This window comes from Rhineura floridana, chromosome 3, assembly GCF_030035675.1.
Source record: "Rhineura floridana isolate rRhiFlo1 chromosome 3, rRhiFlo1.hap2, whole genome shotgun sequence".
Taxonomy (NCBI): domain Eukaryota; kingdom Metazoa; phylum Chordata; class Lepidosauria; order Squamata; family Rhineuridae; genus Rhineura; species Rhineura floridana.
The window spans coordinates 198,297,896-198,323,617 of record NC_084482.1 but is presented as its reverse complement, the minus strand read 5'-3'; the positions used below and the strand labels follow the sequence as shown (position 1 = coordinate 198,323,617).

The following is a 25,722-nucleotide window of genomic DNA, read 5'->3' as shown; positions in this document are numbered from 1 at the left end:
ACTCTGGGAACTGTAGTTCTGTGAGGGGGTCTCCTAACACCTTTCAGCACCCTTAAACTATAGTTTCCAGTATTCTTTGGGGGGAGCCATGACTGTTTAAAATGGTATGATACCGCTTTAAATGTATAGTGCAGAGGGGTTTTTAGTGACAGTCCGAAAGGGTAGAGAGAGGCTTGGAGGAATGCATTTGGCCCCAGGGCTTGAGATTTCTCATCCCTGTTTTAGGCACATAGACCCTACCTATCTGTTCCTCTAACTACTCAACTGTCAGATTTCCTTTCTACATTCACCTCCTACCCAAACCTTAATGCCAAAGGAATCCCAGACAATATTTTATTCTGGCTCCCATTCCTCTTTCTGCTAGTAAAAAAATCCAGCACCCAGTTTTCCACTTTACACTCCTGCCCTTTTTAACCACCTAATCACCCCTTCCAACATCAAAAACAAACAAATCTAGAACTCCCAGGTCCTAGAGCTCATCCAAACTCCTTCTCAGGGAACTCAGAAGTCCTAATTCCCAACCCCTCCTCCAGCCTTACTACTACAAGCCCCAAGGAATTCCAATTAGCTTCTCCTCAAAAGAACACACAAGTCCAAGCTTGTAGTCCTGATGTCAAACAACCCAGGCATTCTGCTTCTTCCCACCATAACTTGGGGAGTCCTTACTCTCATCTTAGGCTCCATTTGCACCGTATATTTAAAGAAGCATTATACCCCTTTTAAAAGTCATGGCTTCCCCAAAGAATTCTGGGAATTGTAGTTCATTAAGGGTGCTGAAAGTTGTTAGGAGACCCCTACCAGAGTTACATTTCCCAGAGTTCCCTGGGAAGAGGGATCAATTGTTAAACCACGCTGAGAATTGTAGCTCTGTGAGGGGAACGGGGGTCTCCCAACAACTCTCAGCCCCCTTAATAAACTACAGTTCCCAGAATTATTTGGAGAAAGCCATGACTGTTTAAAGGGGTATAATACTGCTCCAAATGTACTGCAGTACCAAATACAGCCTTAGTTTCTTCCCTGGAAACCCAACAGCTAGGAGTAGCCAGATGCAAAAAGTGGGCAGGGTTCTGGCACTTTGAATTGTTGCAGGAGCAGCAGCAGTTTTAATAGCACGACAAGCCTGCTGAAATTCCTGCTTTCCACCCAACTATAAAAGTTGTTGTAACAACAACATAAAAGGCTCAGGAACCCTGTGTGCATCTGGCTACCCTAGTCCTAGCCCGCAGCCCCTGCTTCACCACCATTAAGACGGCCACAACCGGCTCCAGCTCTTTCTCAGGAGAACCCTGGCTTCCAGCCTCCCTTATTACTAAAACTTATGAAACTTCCAGCTCTATGAGAACCCAGGAGTGCGGGCTTGCCCCCAGCCTCGTTATTACTTCAGCGTAGGAGCCACCTAGTTTCTGACTCCCTCTCAATGAACCCAGGAGTCCCGGCTGCCAGTTTTAAGTGCCCTACCTGGGGGGAGGCTTTCCCGCCCTTTAGGCCCCGGGAGACACCCCAACCGGCCTTCCATGTCTCCTAATTCCTCCCCGGTCCACCCCCCAGGCAGTTTCCTTCGTTTCCTCCCAGATGCATTCCCCCTTGAGGCTCCTCCCGTCTTTCGGGTGGCGCTTCTGCTTCTCATCCAGCCCCACCAGAAAATCCGAAGGAAGAGAGTTTACCCCTCCCCTCTCCACATCTAGGGCTGGGCAAGTCTCTCCTCTTCCCTTCCTTTTTCTCTTGTTTGCTCGGCGGGGCCAAAGATCCTCGGAAAATCCTCTGCGTTGCTGGTGTTTGGACTTTATTTTATATATTTTATTTTTAAAAAACAAGGTAAGGGGACATTTAAAAAAAGAGCCTCGCCACCCTCCTCCCCGCAGAAAGGACGAAGCCCCTTTAAAATCAGATTATCCTACTCTTCCTTTTTGCAAGACAAATCTGAGGTCGAAAGGAAAGGAGAAAGAAATCCGGGGGGCGGGGGAGTTGCTCTGGAGGCATCTTCTCTGTCTCGCTCCTGATACGTGCTAAATCCGGGGAAGGGGGGTGTTGTTGCAGCGTTGCGGTCTCTCGCAAGCTGGGGGATATTCCTAGACAGATGTGCATGAGGTTTATTTGGAGGGGTGGGGTAAATCGGGAGAACGACCCTTATTAGGATCGTTGGATACCATAGTTTAGGAACTGTGGGGGGACTTAAATCGATTCCTGTGGGGAGCGGGAATCTTTGAGGAAAAAGAGCAGCAAACAAGGTTTGAAGCTCTTGATATTTTGCTCTTGGGGGGGGGGAACAGAGGGTGTTTGCATGGATTAGGGTTGAAGAGAGAAGCCGGGGGTTGTGAGGATTCCTTAATTTAGAAAATGTGTATTATGTGCAATAAAGGCCTATGAGGACAATTCCCTTCACCGAGAGCCTCATAAACAGACATACACGTCTATAAATAGATCAGATGTTGGTTCACATCCCCCCAACACACCGCCATGCAGGCACCACACACAATGTCAAACCTTTCTGAGCTAAATGTGTTTGTGTGGGTGCGTGTGAGAAATACTTTGATCACTTGCAATGTGTTAGATAAATTCTAGGTATCTTTATTATAGAGCACCAAATAATATAACCCACCTACACACACACACACACAATTTGTAGAACTTAAAGCGATCAATACCGGATGCCTCTCTAAAGGTTAGAGTGTTTGGCTAGAAATATACACATGCAAAACTCCTGCAAAAGCGATTCTGATGAAGATTTCAAGCATCTATACCCTGCAAAAATCATGCATGCACATCCCAGAGCCATAGAGAGTAAATGGCTGATAATATAATTATTCCCACATCACAATCTCCTCTCCCAATTTCCTGTAGCTCCGTAGACCCAATTTCCTCTAAGCTGGATAAAACCTCATGGGTTGGGATGGTCCTTCCCCTTTCCCCCCAGCACCATAAGCATGCATGTGACCTCATCATTACCATAGACCCAGACTCCCTGGCCAATTTGGAAGTCCCACAAGAGGGATCCCAAAGGTATACCTCCCTTCCTGTCTCATACACATACAAATAATAATGTCAAAAGGAGCAATAGTTCCTTCTTATTTTTTTTTTTTTAAAAAACATGTTTTGAGGTGGACTCTGCATGAAAGGTTTGAAGCTTCCTATTGCTTGCAGGTATTTGTGTGTGTGGTTGGTTATGAAGCTCTTTGTGTTTTCATTATTATTTATATCTTACCTATTTTTACAACGAAAAATACACAAGGCAACTTATATAAAATCAGTATAGCAGACAATAAGATAAAAAAACTGGTGAGCAAATCCAAAGCAGTTATAATGAACAGCAGTTTAAAACAACAGTGGAATACAGGATGATATCCAGGTTTTCAAAAAGTTGCACTTCATTAAAACTGACCTTACCGCCTGTGAAAAAGTAAGGCGGCTGTGGGTAATTCTCTGTTGGGAAGCTGTTCCATTTCAGACATGGGGTAGATTGGTCAGAGATTCGCCCTAGGCTCCTACTGGGAGGAAGGGTGGGATATAAATTTAATAATAAATAAATTTTATTTATTATTTGGCCATTTTCCTTAATTCCAGGTGTGAGGGTGCGATTAGTGCAAATTATGATGGGGAAGGATTGTAGCTGAGTGCTAGAGCATCTGCTTTGAATGGCATCTCCAGGTAGCTCTGGGAGTGACCCCTGGTCTGACACTCTGGAGAGCCGCTGCCAATCAGTGTAGACAATACTGAGCTAGATAGGTCAATGGTCTGTCTGACTCAGTATAAGGCAGCTTCCTGTGTTCCTGTGTGAGCAGAAAAACACTCTGAACATGCTCAGAAGCATTCTGTTTCATTATAACTACTTCTGAGGTGTTTGCGGTCCCTCTTTGTGAACCCCTAGTTTCCAGCAATCATGTAGTTGGCTGCTGAGTGGTGTATATACACTTTCCCTCCTGGCAGCCAACAGTTAATCCAGGGATAGCCAATGGGGCACCCTCCAGCCCTTATCATCCTTGTCCATGGGCCATGCCGGCTGGGGCTGATGGGAGTTATAGTGCAATGATATCTGGACGGCACCATATTGCTTTATGTAGTAATAAAAACTATTCTGTCTCTTTTTTGAGAGTTCAATACCTTTTTTAATCGATGTTCTTGCATCTTGAGGACTGAAACTATTTTAGTGGCATGGTTTTCCCCCACAGCAGCAGAAATATGTCAAAAGACAAAAACAGGTTTCAGCTTGATGTTGCAAAATATGCCACCCATTTATTACGCAATGGGAATATTGTTTTGTGGCAGCAGCCGGTTGATAGCCATCTGCTTATATTCTACATATTTTGGGTTCATGCCATCCAAAGGAGTTGATTAGAGGAAGAGAAAAAACCCTAAGATTTGTCTATTACATGGTCAAGAAGATTCTGGAGCTGCCCTGGGCTCCGGCTGGGAGGAAGGGTGGGATATAAATCAAATAATAAATAAATAAATAAATAAATAAATAAATAAATAAATAAATAAAAAACTCCTTCTAGAGTGTTGCAATGAAATTCCAATGCAATCAAGAGGGTTTTTTTAGGGGGGGATTGTTGGCTGTTTGAATGTATTTTGAATGGAAAATGCCAGAAGAAAGTAGAGAGAAATGAGGGTCAGTGTATAGAATCAGCAGAAATAGTGACTTAAAGGGATTTGGGGTGGTTGTTTTTTACTGTACTGCTTCAGGCAGCAGGTGGGGGAATATGTTTAGATGTTTCCCTACCAGAAAATCCTCCAGACAATTGGAAGAATGGAGAGAAGGCTAGGTTGAACTGTTTTCCAACATGCTACTTTTCTACATGTGGGGACACACTCTGTGTGTATGTGTGTGTGTGTGTGTGTGTGCGTGCGTGCGTGCGTGCGCGCATGCATTCAAACATTCATCCCTCACCTGCACCTGGAAAAGTTTTACCATTTTATTTTAAACTGGCTCTTAATTACCATTCGTCTGTGAAAACTCACTTGGTAGTCTAAGCCCAATTCAAGGTGCTGATGTCAATGTTTAAAGTCCAAAATGATGTGGGCCCCAAATATCTGGAGGAATACCTCTCCCTGTACCAAAGGTGTGGAAGCTGTGGCCCTCCAGATGTTTTTGGACTCCATCTTCCACCACCCTGCCTGGGCAATGGTCAAGGTTGATAGGCATTGTAGTCCTGCAATATCTGGAGGGCCACAGGTTCCCCATCCCTGCTCTAGATAGACCTGGCCATGTGTTACAATTAACAGGGTAGGCCCTTCTTTGGGTTACACTGCCAGGTGAAGAATGTGGGATGATGGTGTAGGATAGGGCCTTCTCAGTAGAAGCACCCCACCTTTGGAATGACCTCACCTCTGAGGTGCATTGTTTATTTATTTTTTGATGGGTAGTTAAAGACGTACCTCCTTGCTCAGGTTTTTGGAGGGCTGGAGTGATGTGCCAGTCATATACTTTCAATTGATTTCTGCTGATTTGTATTCTTTTAAGTTTTAGGTATTGCTTTATACTTGTATTTAATGTTTTATGTGTAACCCGCCTTGGGACCATTAGGTAAAGGGCAGGCTTATATACCTAATAGACAAGCAAACAGAAGAGTAATCTATTGTGCAGGGTTGTTGAGATAGCCCCTTCATATGCCACCCTGAGCTTGATGTAGGAAGGATGAGTCTACAGACCTGATCAATGAAATAATGGTTTTATTATTGGATACAATCAATATTGAGAAAATGGAAATGGACTGCCTTCAAATTGGTTCCAACTTATGGCGACTCTATGAACAGGGTTTTCATGCTAAGCGGTATTCAGAGGTGGTTTACCATTGCCTTCTTCTGACGCTGAGAGGCAGTGACTCGCCCAAGGTCACCCAGTGAGCTTCATGGCTGTGTGGAGATTCGAACCCTGGTCTCCCAGATCGTAGTCCAACACTGTAACCACTAAGCCACACTGACTCTTTTTCAATATTGAGAACGTGTGGTGAATTGTTTTCGGTCATTGCCTATGTGAATATTGGTCGGTGATGTCTTTGGTTTTTAAATGATAATCTTCTAAAGAAGCAACCAGGGGACACAGTTGCTTTCAGGCTCTTGTCAGTATTTTGGGACACAAAACATTCCCTGCTAGCTGGAGAGAAAATCTTGATAAGGAATGAGTATTAAAGTTTAATTAACTTTTGGTTTACAGAGCACTTTTTAGTCTTTTTATTTCATGTTCACCCTCAGAACAAGCTAGTGGGACACTATTATCCCCATTTTTCAAGATACAAACTAGGTAAAAAAAGGAATCAGAATTATAAAAGTGAGCCTTTTGCATTTTCGCTGGATACGTGCCCTTAAAGTTACCAGCCACTGATCTGAAGATCCTACCTATTTCTTTAAGAGCTGCAAAATAGAATTTAAGCTACGGGAAGGGCTGTAGCTCAGTGGTAGGTAGAGCATCTGCCTTGCGTGCAGAAGGTCTCAGGTTCAGTCCCCGACTGTCTGAAACCATGGAGAGCTGCTTCCCGTCAGTGAGGACAGTGCTGAGCTAGATGGACCAGTGCCCTGACTGATTATAAGGCAGCTTCCTCTATTCCTTCCTGTGTTCTCTTTCACCTGTTTCCATAGCTCTGGGAGCCCACTCTTTGCCTGATTCCTGACTAGCTTCCTGATAATGCCATTCTGTCCCTGGTGCAAGCAGTTCCATTGATCGAAAATTTCTTGCTTTGTTTCAGAGGGAACCTGTTCTGGAGCGAAAGATCCCATCTTTGATTGGAGGTGGTGTGATGTGAGATTTTGGAGCCTCTGAATTAATAAGAAGCTGTTTTTTTTTCTTTTTGGGGAGGCACCAATATACCCCTTTGGAAACGGGGGAGGGAGCTCCCCCCCCCAATATGCTCATTTTGAGAAATGAACCTGCATGTCGTGAGATGGCTAGTTTGTCAAGGGTATTGGAAAAAGTCAGTGTGATGTGGCAGGCAGCTGACCTTCCTTCTGTGTGAGTCAACCAAATCTCACCACATGTATTTCCTTGGACAGAGAAAATTTATATTCTCAATAGCCAAAGCTTAGGACAGCTCCAAGCCCAGATAAGCCCTGATTTATGGATAAGGCACAATTGTGGTTTACTTGGAGACTGAGCCAGCAGCCTTGAGATCTGAAACATCACAAGCCAAGCTGATGCCCGCAGGAGGAGGAAAACATGCAGTGCTAGCACATATCCTTTGTGGCAGGAAGCTGATCTTCCAGAACGTCGGGGCTCAAGTTTGCTTTGGTTGATCTGGGCATAAGCTCCCACCTCAGCTCTTTACTTTTATTATTATTATTTATTTTTCTTAGGCTGGAAAGAGCCCAAGTCCTTTCCCTGTGTCATGTTCTTCAGCAGAGTCAAGTCGTGGCTCCCCGGACTGCCTTGGCAGCGAGGAAAGGCAAAGGACTCAAAAAAACAGGTGGGAGGATTGAAGGAGGAGCTTGAGGAGCCGCAGGAGTGCATGGTGCCTCCCAAAGTGAGGTGGTGGAGCGGCCACCAGCTCTTGGAAGCCATTGGATGGGGCCAAAGTTCCGCTGCTGGAGAGCATTCCCTATTGTCTGGGATACCTCAGCCTCTCAGCCCCCCAAAGCCATCTGTCGAATTGCCAGAGCACTTCCAGATCTGCTTCAACTTCACTCGCCACCTCTTTGACTTGTGTGTGGTGACTTTGCTCTGTGCATCTTCACCAGCTTTCCGGCTGGCCTTGGATATCCTGGGCTTTGGGGGTCCCCTTAAGGTTTGGATCCATGGCGTTGCTTGTTTCTTGGTCACCGCCTATGGGATGTACTTGGCCCTCTGGTTGGTGCAGGAGTATCTTGTGCAGTTTGCCTGCCTCTACGGTTTCCTACAGACCCTGGTCTTGTGTGTCAGCATCCAGGCTGGTGCGTCGGAGCCCCAAGAGGTTGAACAGGCCACTGGCCCTGACCCAGACAAGGAAGAGGAACTGTCGACAACTGACACGTGCAACCAGTAATTGCTCCTGTATGGAGGAAGACTGTGTTGATCCACCTCCTGTGGATGTTGGGGAAGAAATGAGGGATGGAAGCCAAAGAGATCAACTGAGGTGGTCCCTGATTAGGATGGCTGGACAGACAAAAAAAAAAGAGTGTTTTGTGGTGTGTATATGTTTGCAAAAATGAGTAAGTGGTAATGGCTCAGGCAATAAGATCTAGTTTCAAGTCCAATTTGTGAATTACTTTGAAAGGAGTCCAATTTGTGAATAGCTTTGAAGGGAGACTCCATTAGGCAGGGAGGGTAACCCAGCCAGACCTGTTACTGCCTAGTGGGTCTTGGAGAGCAGAAATCATGGTGTGGAAGAGAGTTGGGTGCAGCTATTCTACACATCTAAACCAGTTTGAAACTGGTTTTCCTGCCATGTCTGCTTCCAGAGGACCTTGTAGTTGTGTGTTGGAGGGAGGGGTGAGGGTTTCCAGGGTTCCTTAATGGAGAGCCATTTGAGCACTGGTTTATAGCTGAAGTATGTTTGGCTGGCAGTTTTGAAGGAGAGTAGATGGGTGACCAGTACATACTCAGGTCCTATAAACTCCAGGCTGGTGATGTCATCCTTTCTTGGACCCTTCTGCCTGGCCACTTGCCCTCTTTGCTCTAACTGGGACCAAAGAGTGGATCTATCTATCGTTATCTGAGCCGCAGTAGACTCTTAATCAGGGTAAGAGTGTGATGGATTGGAGAACGAAAGATCAGATCCAGTAGACTGTACAAATTACCTTCATCAGAAAAACGAGGTGCAATATAGTGTATGTATGAGAGAGACCTGTTGTACCTGAACAAGAGGATTCAAATGAGCCCATGGGAGAACTATATGTTAGGAGGGGGCAGAGTCTTCTGACTGCTATGACATACATCTACTGAAGGAGAATCCAGCCAAGGGGAAAAGAGTATAACTACTGGGAAGGAATCTTCACTATTCCCTGTTAGAAGAGGGCTGACTCTCCATAGCTTATTCTGAAGGAGATGCTGATGGGTCTGGGTGGATGTTTAGAAAGCTGATCTCTTCCATCCCAAACCTCAGGGATAAGCAATTCTGAGCCTAAAATTTCAGCTAGATCCCACCTGCTCCACAGTCACCAGCATCTAGAACTTTCTTCAGCTGTGGAACTAGCTCTTCATTCTGTTTTCCTGATCTCTTCCTTCTCCCTCCCCTGGCAATATTATTTCCACTGGATCTGGAGCCCACAGTAGTGTGGGAGGTGCGTTGCCTCAAGGAGCTGTGTGCAGTTGAGAGAGGAGGTAAACATGCCTCTTGCTGGTCCAGTTCTGCTTGAGCCATGCAGAGAATACAAAACTCGACCTGTCACTTGGCAAGAGGATCAATCTACCAAAGGATAAGAATGGTCAATAATCAGGAATGGGAATTGTAGTCCAGCAACATCTGGAGGGCTACAGGTTCCCCAGTACTGAATCAGAAGGAGTCAGGAACTGAAAGAAAATTGTTCTCTTCGCCCGGTATCTCTGGGTCTTTAGGTATCCAGATATGAAATCTGAAGTGCCCACCATTTTTCCCTCACTCCTCCCCCCCCCCGCCCCCCACATCCTCCCCCTTGCTGAAGGAGGAGTGCAAGCAACCGGCATGGTTTTGTCGATGGGGTGTGTGTGTCCCTTCCCATCCCTCTCCATTGCTGCCTGCCATTGAGGAAAGCAGTCAGGAGGGAGGCTGGTGAGGATTGCATCATGAGGCAAACAGGAGCAGGCTCCTCCCACTGAGAGTGCATCATGATTGTCTCCTGTCCAGAGGTGGGACACAATTTTTCTCCTGTTGTTCTGGCTCAGAGTGGTAAGCGGCGGTAACGCAGCCGAAGCTCTGCTCATGGCCGGAGTTCAATTCCAACGGAAGGAGGAAGTCGAATCTCCAGTAAAAAGGGGTCGAGGTCCACTCAGCCTTCCATCCATCCGTGGTCGGTAAAATGAGTACCCGGCATATGCTGGGGGGTAAAGAAAGGCCGGGGAAGGAACTGGCAATCCCACCCCATATATACGGTCTGCCTAGTAAAACGTCGCAAGACATCACCCTAAGAGTCGGAAACGACTCGCACTATAAGTGCAGGGACACCTTTACTTTATTCTGGAGAGCAGTGAGAGAGGAGGGTGCATTGGACATCATGCTAGCCAAACAGAAAAAGTACTGGTACCCCCTCCCCCCCAATATCAGGGCCTTAGCAGCTGACCAATCAAGCTGATCACTAGTGCCAGTCATGTACAACATTTATCTATGATACCATGGCCTTGAATAATTCATAAAATCTCCTCTTGTGATGTACAGTTGTGGTACAAAGAAGTCTATCACCTCAGCCCCCCCCTTCTAATTTTCTCTGATGTACATCAGGAGCTGTAGAGCAGCCATGCAACTGTACAATTCATGCATGCATGCATTCACCAATTGGCTCTTGCAGCTGAATTGGCTGTGTCCTCAAATTGACCAAGAGACCTCACCACAGCACATCAGGGTCTGGCATACAGTAGAACTATAATAAATCAAATTTCTAATGCAATCCAGAATGGCGAGAGCCAGGCCAGAACAAAATCATCAGTGTCCATTCTTCCTTAGTACAAAGTCTTACAGAATTCTTCCCCTTGTGCTGCTTGGATGCCCTCTCGCCTAAGACGTGTTAAGTTGTGTCCTCTAGATTCTAATTCTAGAACAGAAATGTGGAACCTGTGGCCGTCCAGTTGTTGAACTACAGCTCCTATCATCTCTGACCATGGGCTTTATTAACTCACATCTGCTTACATTTAAAGCACATTATTCCTCCCCCCCCCGAAAAAAATCCTGAGAACTGTAGTTCGTTATGCATGCTGGCAATGGTAGCTCTGTGAGGGGCAAACTACAGTACCCAAGATTCTTTGGGGGAAGTCATGTGCTTTAAAAGTACGATGTGCATGCAGCTCTGGTCTAGAATGAAGTCACCCACCCACCATGTGGTCTTGAAATGTCAGTTAACGGTTATTCCTAGAAGAAGGGTCAATCTAGACCAGCCTTTCCCAACCAGTGTGCCTCCAGATGTTGTTGGACCACAACTCCCATCTTTCCTGACCATTGGCAATGCTGGCTGAGGCTGATGGGAGTTGTGGTCCAACAGCATCTGGAGGCACACTGGTTGGGAAAGGCTGATCTAGACAGTAGATGGGGAGGATCTATAGCCTTCACACTTTAGAAGCTGGCAGAACAGGGTTTCTGAGGGCTTGTACAAATGATTGTTTTTTTGTTTTGGAGCAATGGGAATGACTTTCCCCCTCCAGCAGGGGAAATTCTTGTTTTTAAAAGAAAAAGAGGGATGGGGTGGGGTGGAAGAGAAGGAAAATATAACAGTGTTACTAAGGGGCAGACAGACAAGCCCCTTTCTTCCCCCTCTCACTATCCAGTTAAAATGAGTTTCAAATAAGTCTTATTTAAAAACTTTGAAGCACTTGAGGGGAGAACTTATCTTTGAATGTGAGTTTATGGAAACTTTCCTAGGGGAGGTGCTTTAATCCTTCCTGCGCCTGTTGATTTCCAGCTACAATTGCCTCTCCCCCTCCCCACACCATTCTTTCCTTAGCCAAACTGAGCCAGGAGCGGGGGTGATGTTGGAGCCCATGACAACTGCAAAAGAGGGCATTTTTGAGAAGAATGAGCAAATGGAGGAAGGGTTAAGCCTTTCTGCCTAACCACTGATTTTTCCCTGCAAGTGTCCTGACCGCACACACATATTGAAAGGAATGTACGAAGCTGGAAACCTTGTGTTTTTTACACACCATGAAGTTTCTACCCTCTTAGTTGTGACTGACTTATGCTGGTTTCAACACAACACTTTAAAAAAACCCTCTCTTATTAAAGAGTTATACAAGCGCTGATGTGAAAAAGCTAGTAAGCACTCACCCTCAGCCAAGCTAATAAAAAAAAAGGTAACACCATGTCAAGATAAGAACATAAGAAGAGCCTGCTGGATAAGGCCAGTGGCCCATCTAGTCCAGCATCCTGTTCTCACAGTGGCCAACCAGGTGCCTGGGGGAAGCCCGCAAGCAGGACCCGAGTGCAAGAACACTCTCCCCTCCTGAGGCTTCCGGCAACTGGTTTTCAGAAGCATGCTGCCTCTGACTAGGGTGGCACAGCACAGCCATCACGGCTAGTAGCCATTGATAGCCCTGTCCTCCATGAATTTGTCTAATCTTCTTTTAAAGCCGTCCAAGCTGGTGGCCATTACTGCATCTTGTGGGAGCAAATTCCATAGTTTAACTATGCGCTGAGTAAAGAAGTACTTCCTTTTGTCTGTCCTGAATCTTCCAACATTCAGCTTCTTGGAATGTCCACAAGTTCTAGTATTATGAGAGAGGGAGAAGAACTTTTCTCTATCCACTTTCTCAGTGCCATGCATAATTTGATACACTTCTATCATGTCTCCTCTGACCCGCCTTTTCTCTAAACTAAAAAGCCCCAAATGCTGCAACCTTTCCTCGTAAGGGAGTCGCTCCATCCCCTTGATCATTCTGGTTGCCCTCTTCTGAACCTTTTCCAACTCTATAATATCCTTTTTGAGATGAGGCGACCAGAACTGTACACAGTATTCCAAATGCGGCCGCACCATAGATTTATACAACGGCATTATGATATCGGCTGTTTTATTTTCAATACCTTTCCTAATTATTGCTAGCATGGAATTTGCCTTTTTCACAGCTGCCGCACACTGGGTCGACATTTTCATTGTGCTGTCCACTACAACCCCGAGGTCTCTCTCCTGGTCGGTCACCGCCAGTTCAGACCCCGTGAGCGTATATGTGAAATTCAGATTTTTTGCTCCAATATGCATAATTTTACACTTGTTTATATTGAATTGCATTTGCCATTTTTCCGCCCATTCACTCAGTTTGGAGAGGTCTTTTTGGAGCTCTTCGCAATCCCTTTTTGTTTTAACAACCCTGAACAATTTAGTGTCGTCAGCAAACTTGGCCACTTCACTGCTCACTCCTAATTCTAGGTCATTAATGAACAAGTTGAAAAGTACAGGTCCCAATACCGATCCTTGAGGGACTCCACTTTCTACAGCCCTCCATTGGGAGAACTGTCCGTTTATTCCTACTCTCTGCTTTCTGCTTCTTAACCAATTCCTTATCCACAAGAGGACCTCTCCTCTTATTCCATGACTGCTAAGCTTCCTCAGAAGCCTTTGGTGAGGTACCTTGTCAAACGCTTTTTGAAAGTCTAAGTACACTATGTCCACTGGATCACCTCTATCTATATGCTTGTTGACACTCTCAAAGAATTCTAATAGGTTACCGAGACAGGACTTTCCCTTGCAGAAGCCATGCTGGCTCTGCTTCAGCAAGGCTTGTTCTTCTATGTGCTTAGTTAATCTAGCTTTAATAATACTTTCTACCAGTTTTCCAGGGACAGAAGTTAAGCTAACTGGCCTGTAATTTCCGGGATCCCCTCTGGATCCCTTTTTGAAGATTGGCGTTACATTTGCCACTTTCCAGTCCTCAGGCACGGAGGAGGACCCGAGGGACAAGTTACATATTTTAGTTAGCAGATCAGCAATTTCACCTTTGAGTTCTTTGAGAACTCTCGGGTGGATGCCATCCGGGCCCGGTGATTTGTCAGTTTTTATATTGTCCATTAAGCTTAGAACTTCCTCTCTCGTTACCACTATTTGTCTTAGTTCCTCAGAATCCCTTCCTGCAAATGTTAGTTCAGGTTCAGGGATCTGCCCTATATCTTCCACTGTGAAGACAGATGCAAAGAATTCATTTAGCTTCTCTGCAATCTCCTTATCGTTCTTTAGGACACCTTTGACTCCCTTATCATCCAAGGGTCCAATTGTCTCCCTAGATGGTCTCCTGCTTTGAATGTATTTATAGAATTTTTTGTTGTTGGTTTTTATGTTCTTAGCAATGTGCTCCTCAAATTCTTTTTTAGCATCCCTTATTGTCTTCTTGCATTTCTTTTGCCAGAGTTTGTGTTCTTTTTTATTTTCTTCATTCGGACAAGACTTCCATTTTCTGAAGGAAGACTTTTTGCCTCTAAGAGCTTCCTTGACTTTGCTTGTTAACCATGCTGGCATCTTCTTGGCCCTGGCGGTACCTTTTCTGATCTGCGGTATGTCAGGAATTAACAGATGAGGGATTGTGTACTCATCAGTGACGCCACTTGCACTTGTGTGTGTCAAGAGGGGGGATGCTAGGGTTTCAATAGGGTCCAGCCTGAGGCATTCTTATGAAAACTGTGAGGAAAATGTGTGCCAGTTAAGGAAATGCAAGAGGAAAAAAATAAATGTGTGTATCATGCAAAGCAGGAGAAGGAGTGCTTCTGTGTCTCCAAAAAATGAAGCATCCTTACAAACCCTTGATAGCTAAACCCACCACCACCACCTCTTCCCTGTCCTGCTCAGTCTTGCACTACTCTGGAAGTCTCAATGTTCTCCAGGGCCTGCTCTAGAAAGGATGTCGCTCTGTGTGTGTTGTGTTTTCTTCATTCAGGGGGGACCAAATTACTCTCTTTTCCTTGGGAATGCATGGGGGGGGGCTGTGGGTGTGAGAATTACACAAACTAACCTGTGTATCTTTATCCTGACTGCTGTTTTAACAGCTTAAACACTATTGTTTTGGAACTGTTTATTTTTCCAACTTGTGTTAATATATCTATATATTTAAATAAAAGGGAAAACTTCAAAAAACACTGCCTGCTCCACAATACTCAACTGCAACCGCTAATCCTCATGGCAACTGGTCAAGCAAGGAGACAGCTTTTGTTCAAAACTGAGGCTGGATGCGGTTCCCTTATGCAGTTCAGAATATGTTGTCTCAGCAAAAACACAAAAACCTGCATTTGCAAAGATTATGGGAAGGGGAGAGAGAGAGGGCACCTGCAGGACAGATAAGAGAGGAAAAGGGGGTCATAACCCCTCAGGTGCCTGCCAGTTCTCTTCTGCAAATACCTGCTGGGTTCTCCCCCCCCCCTTCAGCTGGGTTTACTTCTACATTTTGTAGCTTAGCTGGGGGCGGGGATAATTTACAAAGAAATCCGACACATGCCTACTCAGTTCCATTGAATCACAGGTGAGTGGGCATAGGATTGCAGCCTTAAAATGGCTGGGGTGGGGCATCTGCAGTGGTGACTCTGGGTGGGGCAGGTTAAGCCTTTCCTGTTTGCTGAGTCTCTCCTGCATTCATCCTATGAGGGAATCACAGGGTTTATCAAAACATAAGAAGAGCTTTGCAGTATCAAACCAAAAGTCATGTAGTCCAGCATCCTGTTCTTGTAGTGGCCACCCATGCCAAATGGAAGCCCACAAGTAGAACCTGGGCACAGTAGGACTCTCCCCATATGTGATTCCTAGCAACTGGTATTCAGAAGTATACACTACTAGTAGCTATTGATAATCTTCTCCATGACTTTGTCTAATCCTCTCTTATAGTCACCCAAGTTGGTGGCCATCACTACATCTTTTGGGAGCAAACTGAAGTTTAACTAGCGCACTGTGTAAAAGTCTAGCTTTTGTTTATCCTCAGTCTTCTAACATTCAGCTTTGTTGGAGGACCCTGGGTTCTAGTATGAGCGAGGGAAAAACCTCTCTATCTAAGGTTTGGACTCTGGTCTTCCCAACACACATCTCCTCCCTCAGATTCTAGCTCAACAGCAGAGTATATGCTTTCTATGTATTCCTGTGCTCAGTCCTTCATGCTGGACTGGAGAACCTGTGGCCCTCATATTGCTGAACTATATCAACCCTAGACAGTATGACCAGTACTCAGTGATGATGGGAGTTGGAGTTCAGCAACAACTGAAGGGCCACAGATCCCCTACCCTGAGTTAGAGGATTTTGACAGGATTGTGGAAAGACCCATGACTGAGAGCCCAGAAATATTCTTCCATTCTGAGGAAGCAGTACTAAGGACCGAGTCTGCAAGTTATTTAGTATCCTAATAGATTCTGTCTAAATCCTTCATTCCATAACTCTCTCCCAGTGATTGTATTTTCTTTCAGGATAGGGTTGGGCAAATCTGTCTGCTTCCAGTCCATGTCATGTTCACATTTTAACCCATAAACCTGTTCAGTTTCTGCATTCATCTTCAATTAAAAAAACACAAAACCCTCTCAAAATTCATACTGAAACCTTTTGATATGTGTAACCTGCTAAAAAAAAGGTGTTGCAACATTTGGAGAGGTGTGAAGGCCAGTGGATAGCTATTTACGATTTACCTATTAGTTCAAGAGGGGTGGATGAGAAAGCGTTTCGTATTGGAATTCAAATTTCTTGAGCATGCCTATGATCTAGCCAGCAACTCTTGTGGGTCCTAGCCTCAATCATCCGTAATGCCACCCACTGTAATGTTATATTGGTATTCAATTGTCTGTGTCAGGGGTGTGGAACTTTTTTCAGCCTAGGAGCCCTATTCTGGGGGGGGGGGGGACGACGACAAAAATGGGAGAAGCAACTGATATGACCCTTAGATTGGTACACTAGGCTACATTCTAACCATGTAAAACTCAAAAGAGTTTTCTGTATCCTCAAACACATCTCCCCATCCAGGCAAGCAAGAGGCAATATCACAGTTCAAGGATACATTCCAGCCAGGCAAAAGCATTTGAGGAGAGGCGCAGCCTGGGGAGAGTCCCAAGGGCTAGATAGACCTAGAGGGCCACAGCTCCTGGGCTTGAGGTTCCTGACGCATGGTCTATAACAGTTGAGGATGGGGGTTCTTTTGGCTACCAGAAAAGGAACTTTATTCAACACCACAAGATGAGTAAAACAATCACTTCTCCAAGTGAGCGAGGCAAATGAACTTCAGTGGATGATTAAGTCCTGCCACAGCGGGTCTGAAGCTGATGACAGAACAAGAAAGGAATGAATGAGGAAGTGAGGTGTGTGTGATAATGAAAAAAATTGAAGCTTCACATTTCATTGGTTGTGTGGGCAGGTGGGGAATTGGATCTACCAAGAGGGAGATTCTAGAAAACAAAGGCCTGTTGCAGACTTCATGTTTCCAGTCTGTCGGGATATCAGGAGTGCCCTGCAGGCTTGTACATTCCTTCTCCCTCTGCCCAGTGTGCAGATTACCCCTCCTTTCCCTTTTCCAACCTAGCCATGGTGCAGTGTTACATGATCACTGACATACATGTTAATTGTGGTTAGCTTAATAAGAACATAAGAAAAGCCTGCTGGGTCAGGCCAAAGGCCCATCTAGTAGTCATTGATATCCCTTTCCTCCATGAATATGTCTAATCTTCTTTTAAAGCCATCCAAGTTGGTGGTCATCATAGCCGCTTGTGGGAGTGAACTCCATAGTTTTAACTATGTGATCAAATACTTTCTTTGCCCTGAATCTTCCATTATTCAGCACTTTAGATGAACCTGGATTCTAGCATTATGAGAGGAGGATATATATATATATTTCTCCTTTCTCCACACCGTGCATAGTATTTATGCTCTTGGAGGTCACTGATTCATATGGTCGCCATAAGTCGTAGTCGACTTGGAGGCACATAACAACAACAATCACCTAACCTATGGCCTTTTCCCCAAGGTGTTCATTCTTTTCTCTACTTGAATTGAGAGTGTGGCCTGAAGAACACACCCTAGGGAAGAATGCACAATACAGTTGTACATTCCAGGGAGAGATTGATATTGCTGAGCCAGCTGCCTGTCAGAGAAGTCTGTCTGCAGCTCCAGAAGTGCTGCAGCTCAGTGGCTAAGCATCTGCTTTGCATGTAGAAAGGACCCAGGTTCAATCTCCGGTGTCTGCAGGTATGGCAGGGAATCTGCCCTGCCTGAAATCCTGGACAGTCACAACCAGTCAGAATAGATAATACTGACCTAGATGGACCAGTAGTCAGACTGTGTATGAGGCAGTTCTTATGTTTCTTACTGGTCTTTTTGAGGTACACTGGGCAGTCTCCAGGTTTGATGGGGTCTTGGACAACATGCTGACTGATGGCTCCCGTCATCCCTCAGTGGGCCCTGGTTGTCTAACCTGGAGGCAATGAGCAGCATTGGCAGTGTTCCCAAGCAGTGCCAGCTGTGTGGGACTAGCTGCCATTTTAATTTCCCACAATGCCCTTTATGTGGTGTTACTCTGTGGCAAATTAAAATGGCACCAGCAGCCTGGTGCTTCTTAGAGTGCTATGCAAAAACCTTTTTTTTTAAGAGCCCAGGTTGGGCATCAGCATTGCCCACCCCCCAGGATGCTCAGTTCCTGACAACTGCCGAAAGATGCCAGGTGCTGACACTGGTTCTAGAGGTGCCCCTTATTATCTTCATGGAACACCAAGGATCCATGGAACACAGTTTAAACCCATTCATCTGCAACAAACCTTTTGGATTGTGGGCCAAACCTTTCTCTCTCCCCACCCCACAGGCCAACTTCGTCAAGTGGGTGGGACCACCCAACTTTCAATCACTCAACTTTTCAATCATCATGTCCCACCCACCTGTCAAAGTGGCCCAAGCGAGTGGGGAGAAATAGCAACCAAACAAGATTGAACTCACCACATATCAGTGTTCAGTCCTGCCTTCTGCAGGGTTTGGCTGCCAAGAGAGTTCCCTGTGGGGAATTGGTGGACTGAAAACAAGCAGGATTGAACTCTACACAACAGCTGATGTGTGGGGAGTTCAGTCCTGCTTTCTGCAAGGATTGGCTGCGTCTCTACCTGGCCCACACCTGACATCATGTATGACATCAGGTATGAGGCAGATGGTTGTAGTTTGGGGGAAATGCCCTTGTAGTCCAAATGGGGAGGCCTGGTGGGCTAAATTTGGCCCATAGGCTGTAGGTTCCCCATCCCTGATCTAAAGCAAGATGGGGAAACTTGATGTTGTTGGACTATAACTCCCATCATCCCTTACAATGGCTATGCTGGTTGGGGCTGATGAGAGTTGGAGTCCAACAACATCTGGTGGGCCACCTCTGATCTACAGAGTCAGGATATGATTCATTGCTATTTGGCACCCTAAAGTAAGATGTTTTGACACAGAACAGGGAGCCTGTGATTCTAGGATGCCAGTGAGGAATCTATGTATGTATATAGGATGGGGGCAGAGTGGTTTATCTTACCCAAGAGTTTGAGGGTCAAGGTTCTTGGAATCCACAGGTCCCTGAGAGAGAGAGAGAGAACAGAAGACAATTATTAGGAGCTCAATTTTTGCAGTGTTATTTGTGACTCTGGTCTTTGGAATCCAGAAGTGAATTTGAGTCTGCAGTTAGCTGGGATGAACGAGGGATGGGAATGTGAAGTTGTTTTCACAGCCAGGCGTGTCACAGACAAGGAATTCTGCTGTCCAGCCCTGAGCTATAATGTCAAGATACTCTTTTGCTTAGGGTTGCTGTGGGATGTACAATGTTGATTTTGAGATGCTCCCAAACAGTCTTTATAGGAAGAAGTAAGGACACAACAACCTATCACATCTGACTAAGGTGGCCAGGTGTCCTACATGACAAAGGATAGTCCTCTATTTGAAAGAGTCCTCTGTTGAAAGGGCTGGCCAGTTCAAGTCCAATGCAAAGATAAAGAACCCTAAGAAGAGAAGCAGAAGAGAGACACACAGTTCATTTGGTCATTCTTCCCCATTGTGGTGTGAGCCCTATTGTACTGTACTGCTATTTAAAATTATAATAATTATTTCTAAATTTGCATTTATCAATATAAATGAGGATATTGGTGTCTTTTGTCCTTTTTTGGGGTGATGGATGTGGCCACCCCACATCTGACAGAGAGGAACCCTTAAACAGGCACTAAAAATGAGTAAGATGTAACAGATGTAACTTACCACCTAATTCTCAAGTCATACCTACCTTGGGTCCTGGGTATAAGCAGGAATTCGTCCATGTCAAGGCAGGCAGCTTTGTCCTTGAAATCAGCAATACAGTCCTCAGCAGGATGGAGAACTCGGGCTGGGGAGAGAAGATGGGTGCAGCTCAGGTCCAAGGAGAGAGCTCAGGATACGTGGATCCCAGTACCTTAACACTGTCAAACTCCACTATGGACATCTGGGGGAAGGACTTACAATACAGAAGGATCCTCTGATAGTCTTGGTCTGTTTCCTGAACAATGATGGAGTTGGGACACTTGCCAGAGAACAGCTCTGTCTTCATGTGGGGCCGGCCTGTAATGGTGAAGTCAGAGAAAAATATGTTGGTTTGCTGAGAGTAGGTCCCAGGCTGGGTTACAGAAATTTAAAACACAGTATTAAAAACAGTATTAAAACACATTACGTTCACAAGAATAGGGCGAGTCCTGAAAACATACATCTCAAGTGCCAAAGGCCAGGGTAAAGAGGTATGTCTTTAGTAGTCACTGAAAACTGTAAAAAGAAGATGCCAGATGCACCTCTCTAGAGAGGGAATTCCGCAACTTAGGGGCCGCCACAGAGAAAGTCCTCTCCTGGGCCACCATCCTCAGAACTGCTAAGGATGATTGAACTACCAAAAGGCCCCCTTTGCTGATCTTAACACCCAAGAGGGTCTGTAGGGATGGTCTCTGAGACCCTCAGGCTGGAAAAGGTTCCTCACCTCCTGGGCTATATCATGTGATTCTTATGAGCCAGGGCTGCTTCAAGGCAGTTTGCTGCATGAGGCAAAAAAAAAGATGATGCTCCCCTCCCATTTCCACATGGAGAAGCTGACAGGACTTGCAGTTGGATCTTCAAACAGGGTCTTCCACTGTACTTGAGTCAGCAGGCAAGCCATATGACACACACAGCCCTGTTCTCCCAACATCGTGCTGCTGCTCCTCACCCCCAGCCCTCCTCACTCTGCCCGATGATAGGACCGGCCCTGTTCTCAGCTTAGCTTAAAGAGTGGGGTTATCAGAAGGGCTGTCAGGAAAAAAAAGCTCTGTCTTACCTTCTGTAGCCAGATCAGCACTTTGGTCCTTAAGCAAGTAAATCCATGATCTGGGAACACACTGACCGGTCTTCCTGAGAGAGAGAGAGAGAGAGAGAGAGAGACGAATGGACAAACAGCCAAATGTAATGGGTGCTTTGAGGCTGGGTTGATAAATTAGGGAATCGGAGAGAACTGGGAGGTTTGAAATGTGAAACCTTAACATGTCACCTCTTTATTTTTAAATCCTTCAGATTTGTCAAGGTCCCTCCAGCTAACTTAACAATACATTCAATCAAAAATTTAAAATCCCAGGTCAGGATTCCTCACAGCTACTACATATATCTATGGGAAGTACCCAATAGTCTTTTCCTTGACAAAAGAATGAATTGGACAGCCAAATGAGCAAACACACGGATAGAGGGATGGGTTTAGTTAATACAGAAAATAAGCAACGGATGTTTGAGCATCTAGCTAAATGAACGTGTGATAAGATGGTAAAATAACAGATTTGGTAAATAAGTTACAAGGTGTGAGATCTCTGGACTCTACCTGGAAATTGTGACCTCTGACCTGGAAGCCTTTCCTGTGGCCATGGGCATTCAGAACTCGGCCCCTGCCATGAGGCAGTAGAGCAGAGATTGGGAATCTGTGGCCCTCCAAATGTCGCTGGACTGTAACACCCATCGTCCCTGATCCTTGGCCATGCTGGTTGGGGCTGATGGGAATCATAGTCCAACAATTTCTGGAGGGCCACAGTTTCCTCATCCCTGTAATAGAGCAAAAACAAAGTAAAAAAACCCAAACATCTGCCTAAGGCATCATATTTTGCCTGCCATCAAATTAAAACTTGTTTAATTTACTACTAAAGTTGGGACCTGTGATTATTTCATGGGTCAAAGGAATGCAGGATCAGTCTCAGAGGATGTCATTCAAGGCTCGTGTCCCCCCCCTTCTCTTTAAGGTCACTTAAGCTGCAAGGGACTAGTCCCCTTTTCATCTTAAAGGACTGGGGTGTAGGGGAGAATGATAAATCCCCCCTTTTAGGCTCCAGGCTGAAAGGAAGCAGCCACAGCTGGTTGGCCCTCTCTCTGCTGGCAGCCTTCCCTGTAAGAGCAGTGTCACTTCCAGGTTTTGGGGGGCTCTTGAGAAATTGCCCTTGTTGGGCCTCCCTCTCTGAATGAACCCACCTCTTGCTCTTCTCCACTGCCTGCTCACTTGCCCTCTCCCTCTCGGCCCACAAGTCTGGGGGCCAAATGTGGCTCTTCTGGCCCTTGAAACTCTCCCCATGCCACAGCCATTCTCCCCAGCCCCCACCCCCTCTGGCCATTCTTCACACCCTTTTGCCTGGCTGGAATGTGTCCCTGAACTTCCACAATGCCTCTTGCTTGCCCAACTGGAGGATAGAGAGAGGTGTGTGAGTGTGTGTAGAAACTGACCTACTGTACAAAGGTAATATTAACATCAGTTGCTCTGCCCGCTTTTGCCTCTGGCACCACCCACCTCTGGCATTTGGCTCTCAGAAGTTTGCCCAAAAGGGAACACGGCCCTTGGGCTGTAAAAGTCCCTGCTCCCCCTGCCAGGAGAGCACACAGCAAGTGAGAAATTCTTGCGTGTTTGGAAAGTAGGGTATGAGGCAGCAACACCAAGGAGAAAGAGGAAGAAGGTTCCCAAGTGACAGTGGACCCCTTGGACGAGTGTGAGGGCCTTGGCAAGTGTGCCCAGTGATGCAAACTCCTGATGTTGGCCCCGCCTCTGTAAGAATCAGGGCAGTGCACATGTACAACTCTTGCTTTTTATTGTTTTTTTCTTATGTGTGACCCCCTGGTATTTTTCTGCAAGGACAGGGGGTGTCTACCAACACAGAGATCCATTTTTACCCAATCCCTGTACATTACCTCCCCAGTTTAGGCTCCCACATTTTCTACAAAGTGTGTGTGAGTGGGGGGATCCCACAGAGTAAGTTCCACGTGGGTTTTTTTTGCCTTGTCAAAATATCCTACTCTCTGCACATGCTCAATAAGCACTTTTATTATTCCCATACGCCAAAGTTTATTTATTACATTTATACCCTGCCTTTCTCTTCATAATAGAAACCCAAGGCTGCTTACATATGGTTCCCAGGCTGTCTCCCATCCAGACACTGACCAGACCTGACGCTGCTTAGCTTTAGCAGAGAGCTGGCCTTATGTGCCTTCAGTCCATAGGCTGGTTCAATAGTCCTAGACAGCCTTGGTCCAAACTTATCCCAGGAGGGCTGAGAAGGGGCTGTGCTCTGGATGGAGAGGTCAAAAGCTCTGAGGGAGGTGGGACTCACAATTGGATGGCAGCCTGTAGTTGCAACTGCTCCGGACTTTTGCTCTGAGTCATGCTAAATACGGTGCTGTCGGTGGTGGTGAATGTCGCCAGCGAGGAAGGAGATGATGAAGCTGCCGCTATGAAGAGCCATCTGCCAAGATACTGCAAAAGTGAGCATCAGGTCACTCTTGGGGACAGATAACATGTCACATGTAAACATGTGTATTTTACCTTTGATGGCTGTTTCCGTAGCTTTTCACAATCTTTCTGGGACTAGGACATGTTTGGAAACCTAAGAAACTGTCATGGCTCTCACAAAATACTCATATCACAGAAGAAAAACTGATGGTACTAAGAAAACTCCCCAAAACCCGAATCAAAACACCTAGATGCATCCAAAACATATAGGGTGGTATTCATCGCTAGTCCTACAGTGGAGACCTGTTGAGGTTAATGGACATGGCTAACTTACATCCATTAATGTCTATGGGTCTACACAGCAGGACTACCATCTGTAAAACACAAAGTGTTGTATTCAATGTTAGTCCTACTCAGAGGAGACTCATTGAAATTAATTGACATAACTAACTTAGGTCCATTCATTTCAGTGGGTCTACTCTAGGTAACAGTTAGTTTAGTAGTTCTTAACCTTTTTGGGGGTTCATGGAGCCCTTTGAGAATCTGATGAAAGCTATGGACCCGCTCCCCTGAAAAATGCACATAAACCCACATACACCCCCAAATTTTGTGCCCTGTTCACAGACTCCCTGAAGCCCCGCCCCTTGTTAAGAATCCCTGAGTTAGTTAGATACAACCCATAAAACACCTCCCTAATCTGATTTAAAAAAATAAATTTATTTATTTATTTATTAAATTTATTAGTCACCCATCTGGCTAGCAATCCAGCCACTCTGGGCGACGTACAAAATTAAAACATAGAGTTACATTAAAATATTAAAATCTCGACCAATAATAATAAAACCTAACCTATTCAAGCAGCATATACATCGTTAAATAAATAAAATAAATATACACACATGTATACATACACACAAATACAACACAATGCAGAAAAATAAAGACATTAAAATAAGACAGTGCTGAAAAGCAGCATGAAACTACTTTGAAGAGGACTAAACACTTAAAAAAAATTTTTTTTGCCAGTTGCTGAAAATATAAAATAGGCATTGATGTGATTTACTATAGGAAGTGCATTCCACAGCTGTGGTGCCAGATGCACCTCTGGAGGGTCAGGGGGCCTTGGTGGGAACCAAGAGAGGTATCTGAGAACACTGTGATGCCCACGGACACCATGTTGGGGACCCGAGCCCCAGAGAAAAGGAGTTTTACAAGGGGCTATTTTCAGCAGAAAAAATGACAGCCACGGTATTTCTGCTCTCACATTTGGAACCACAAGGGATGTGAAACAGCTTGTGAGCAGGGGTGGGAAGAGCAGGGAAGGGAATTGTGCCCTGCTTGTGTGCCCCCCGGAGGCATCTGGTCAACCACTGTTAGAAATAGGATTATTGACAGAATCAGGAAAAGAAAATCTGTGGCCCTCCAAATGTTGCTGGACTACAACTCCCATCATAGCTGATTATTGGCTGGGATTGATATACAGCAGCCTCTGGAGGGCCACAGATTCCCCATTCCCTGGACTGGATGGATCTTTGATCTGTTTCAGCATGGCTTTTCTTAATGTTCTTAATTTTCATCCATATACTTTGCTTTCATTATTACAAAATACTGCTTCTAGTGTAATAATAATAATAATAATAATATAGAAGTGATAAAAACTGGGGTTGTATCGAATGCTAGTCCTACTCACAGTAGAGCAAACTAAATTAATGGACGTGACTAATTTAGGTTAATTAATTCTATAGCGGATGGCTATAACCCAAATTGGTAAACTTTGAAGAGAAACTGGAGTCCTGTGGAAGGGTGCCTCTATCCAGAAGCAAGACCAGTCAGAGCCCATTCTTACTGCTATAACAGGTCTGGCTGGGGAAGCGCCAGGCAGGGGAAGTGACTGCCCTTTTGTGAGCAATGGCCCCAAGAGGAGTAACCTCACAGCAATGGGGGTGATAGGAGAGGATGGCTATAACATTGTAAATGGGTCTATTCTGGGAAGAACTAGCACTGGGTACATCTAGTGTGCCTCCCCTGCCACCCTTGCCAGCTGAATATCTTTTCTTTCTTAGAGGGTTCTGCCTGCTCCTGACCGGAGCCAGCTTGGACTTAGAAGTAATTGAAGATGTTCCTCCTCCATGCACCTGCAATCAACCCCAGCTGCCTTCCCTAGATTTTAACTACCTGGTCTCGGTTTAGCTCACTGGCATGCAGCTTCACGGGACTCTCACACAGGGAGAGAGCATCCACAAGGACCCCGTAGAGGTAGAAGAGACAGGACCACGGGCCCTCCATCGCTGGAATTGCTGGCAACTTGCGCAGGGAATCAGCCTCTGCACTAATACCCTGCAAGGCTCACCTTTGCCCCCTGCTTGTTAAATGTTTAGCTCTCTGGGGTCTAGAGTCCACCCTGGGCTGTCGTGTGGTTCATGCTGTGGCTGAAGCTGAAATCCAGAAAGACCCTAGTAGGCAAAACCAGGGGCCCTGATAGCAAACAAAGGGGTTCA

General features: G+C 45.6%; 2 protein-coding genes across 4 annotated transcripts; one reads left to right on the top strand and one right to left on the bottom strand.

Annotated features, from left to right (window-relative positions):
• Positions 1-1,197: 1,197 nt before the first annotated feature.
• On the top strand, positions 1,198-12,828 carry C3H6orf47 (chromosome 3 C6orf47 homolog). Of its 2 annotated transcripts, none has more exons than XM_061619423.1 (3): positions 1,198-1,815; positions 7,285-10,954; positions 11,101-12,828. In XM_061619423.1, the coding sequence occupies exon 2, from the start codon at positions 7,317-7,319 to the stop codon at positions 7,947-7,949; it is 633 nt and encodes a 210-aa protein (XP_061475407.1). In that variant the 5' UTR covers positions 1,198-1,815; positions 7,285-7,316; the 3' UTR covers positions 7,950-10,954; positions 11,101-12,828. The 2 variants fall into 2 exon arrangements, with proteins under 2 accessions (XP_061475407.1, XP_061475405.1); XM_061619421.1 differs by having other exon boundaries at positions 1,199-1,815; positions 6,681-10,954.
• Positions 12,829-16,667: 3,839 nt separating this feature from the next.
• APOM (apolipoprotein M) lies at positions 16,668-25,571 on the bottom strand. Of its 2 annotated transcripts, none has more exons than XM_061619419.1 (7): positions 25,400-25,571; positions 23,106-23,248; positions 20,810-20,883; positions 19,972-20,070; positions 19,760-19,858; positions 19,022-19,062; positions 16,668-16,793 (listed from the first exon to the last, which is right to left on the bottom strand). In XM_061619419.1, the coding sequence occupies exons 1-6, from the start codon at positions 25,508-25,510 to the stop codon at positions 19,037-19,039; spliced, it is 552 nt and encodes a 183-aa protein (XP_061475403.1). In that variant the 5' UTR covers positions 25,511-25,571; the 3' UTR covers positions 16,668-16,793; positions 19,022-19,036. The 2 variants fall into 2 exon arrangements, with proteins under 2 accessions (XP_061475403.1, XP_061475404.1); XM_061619420.1 differs by lacking the exon at positions 16,668-16,793 and adding an exon at positions 16,800-17,941.
• Positions 25,572-25,722: the final 151 nt, after the last annotated feature.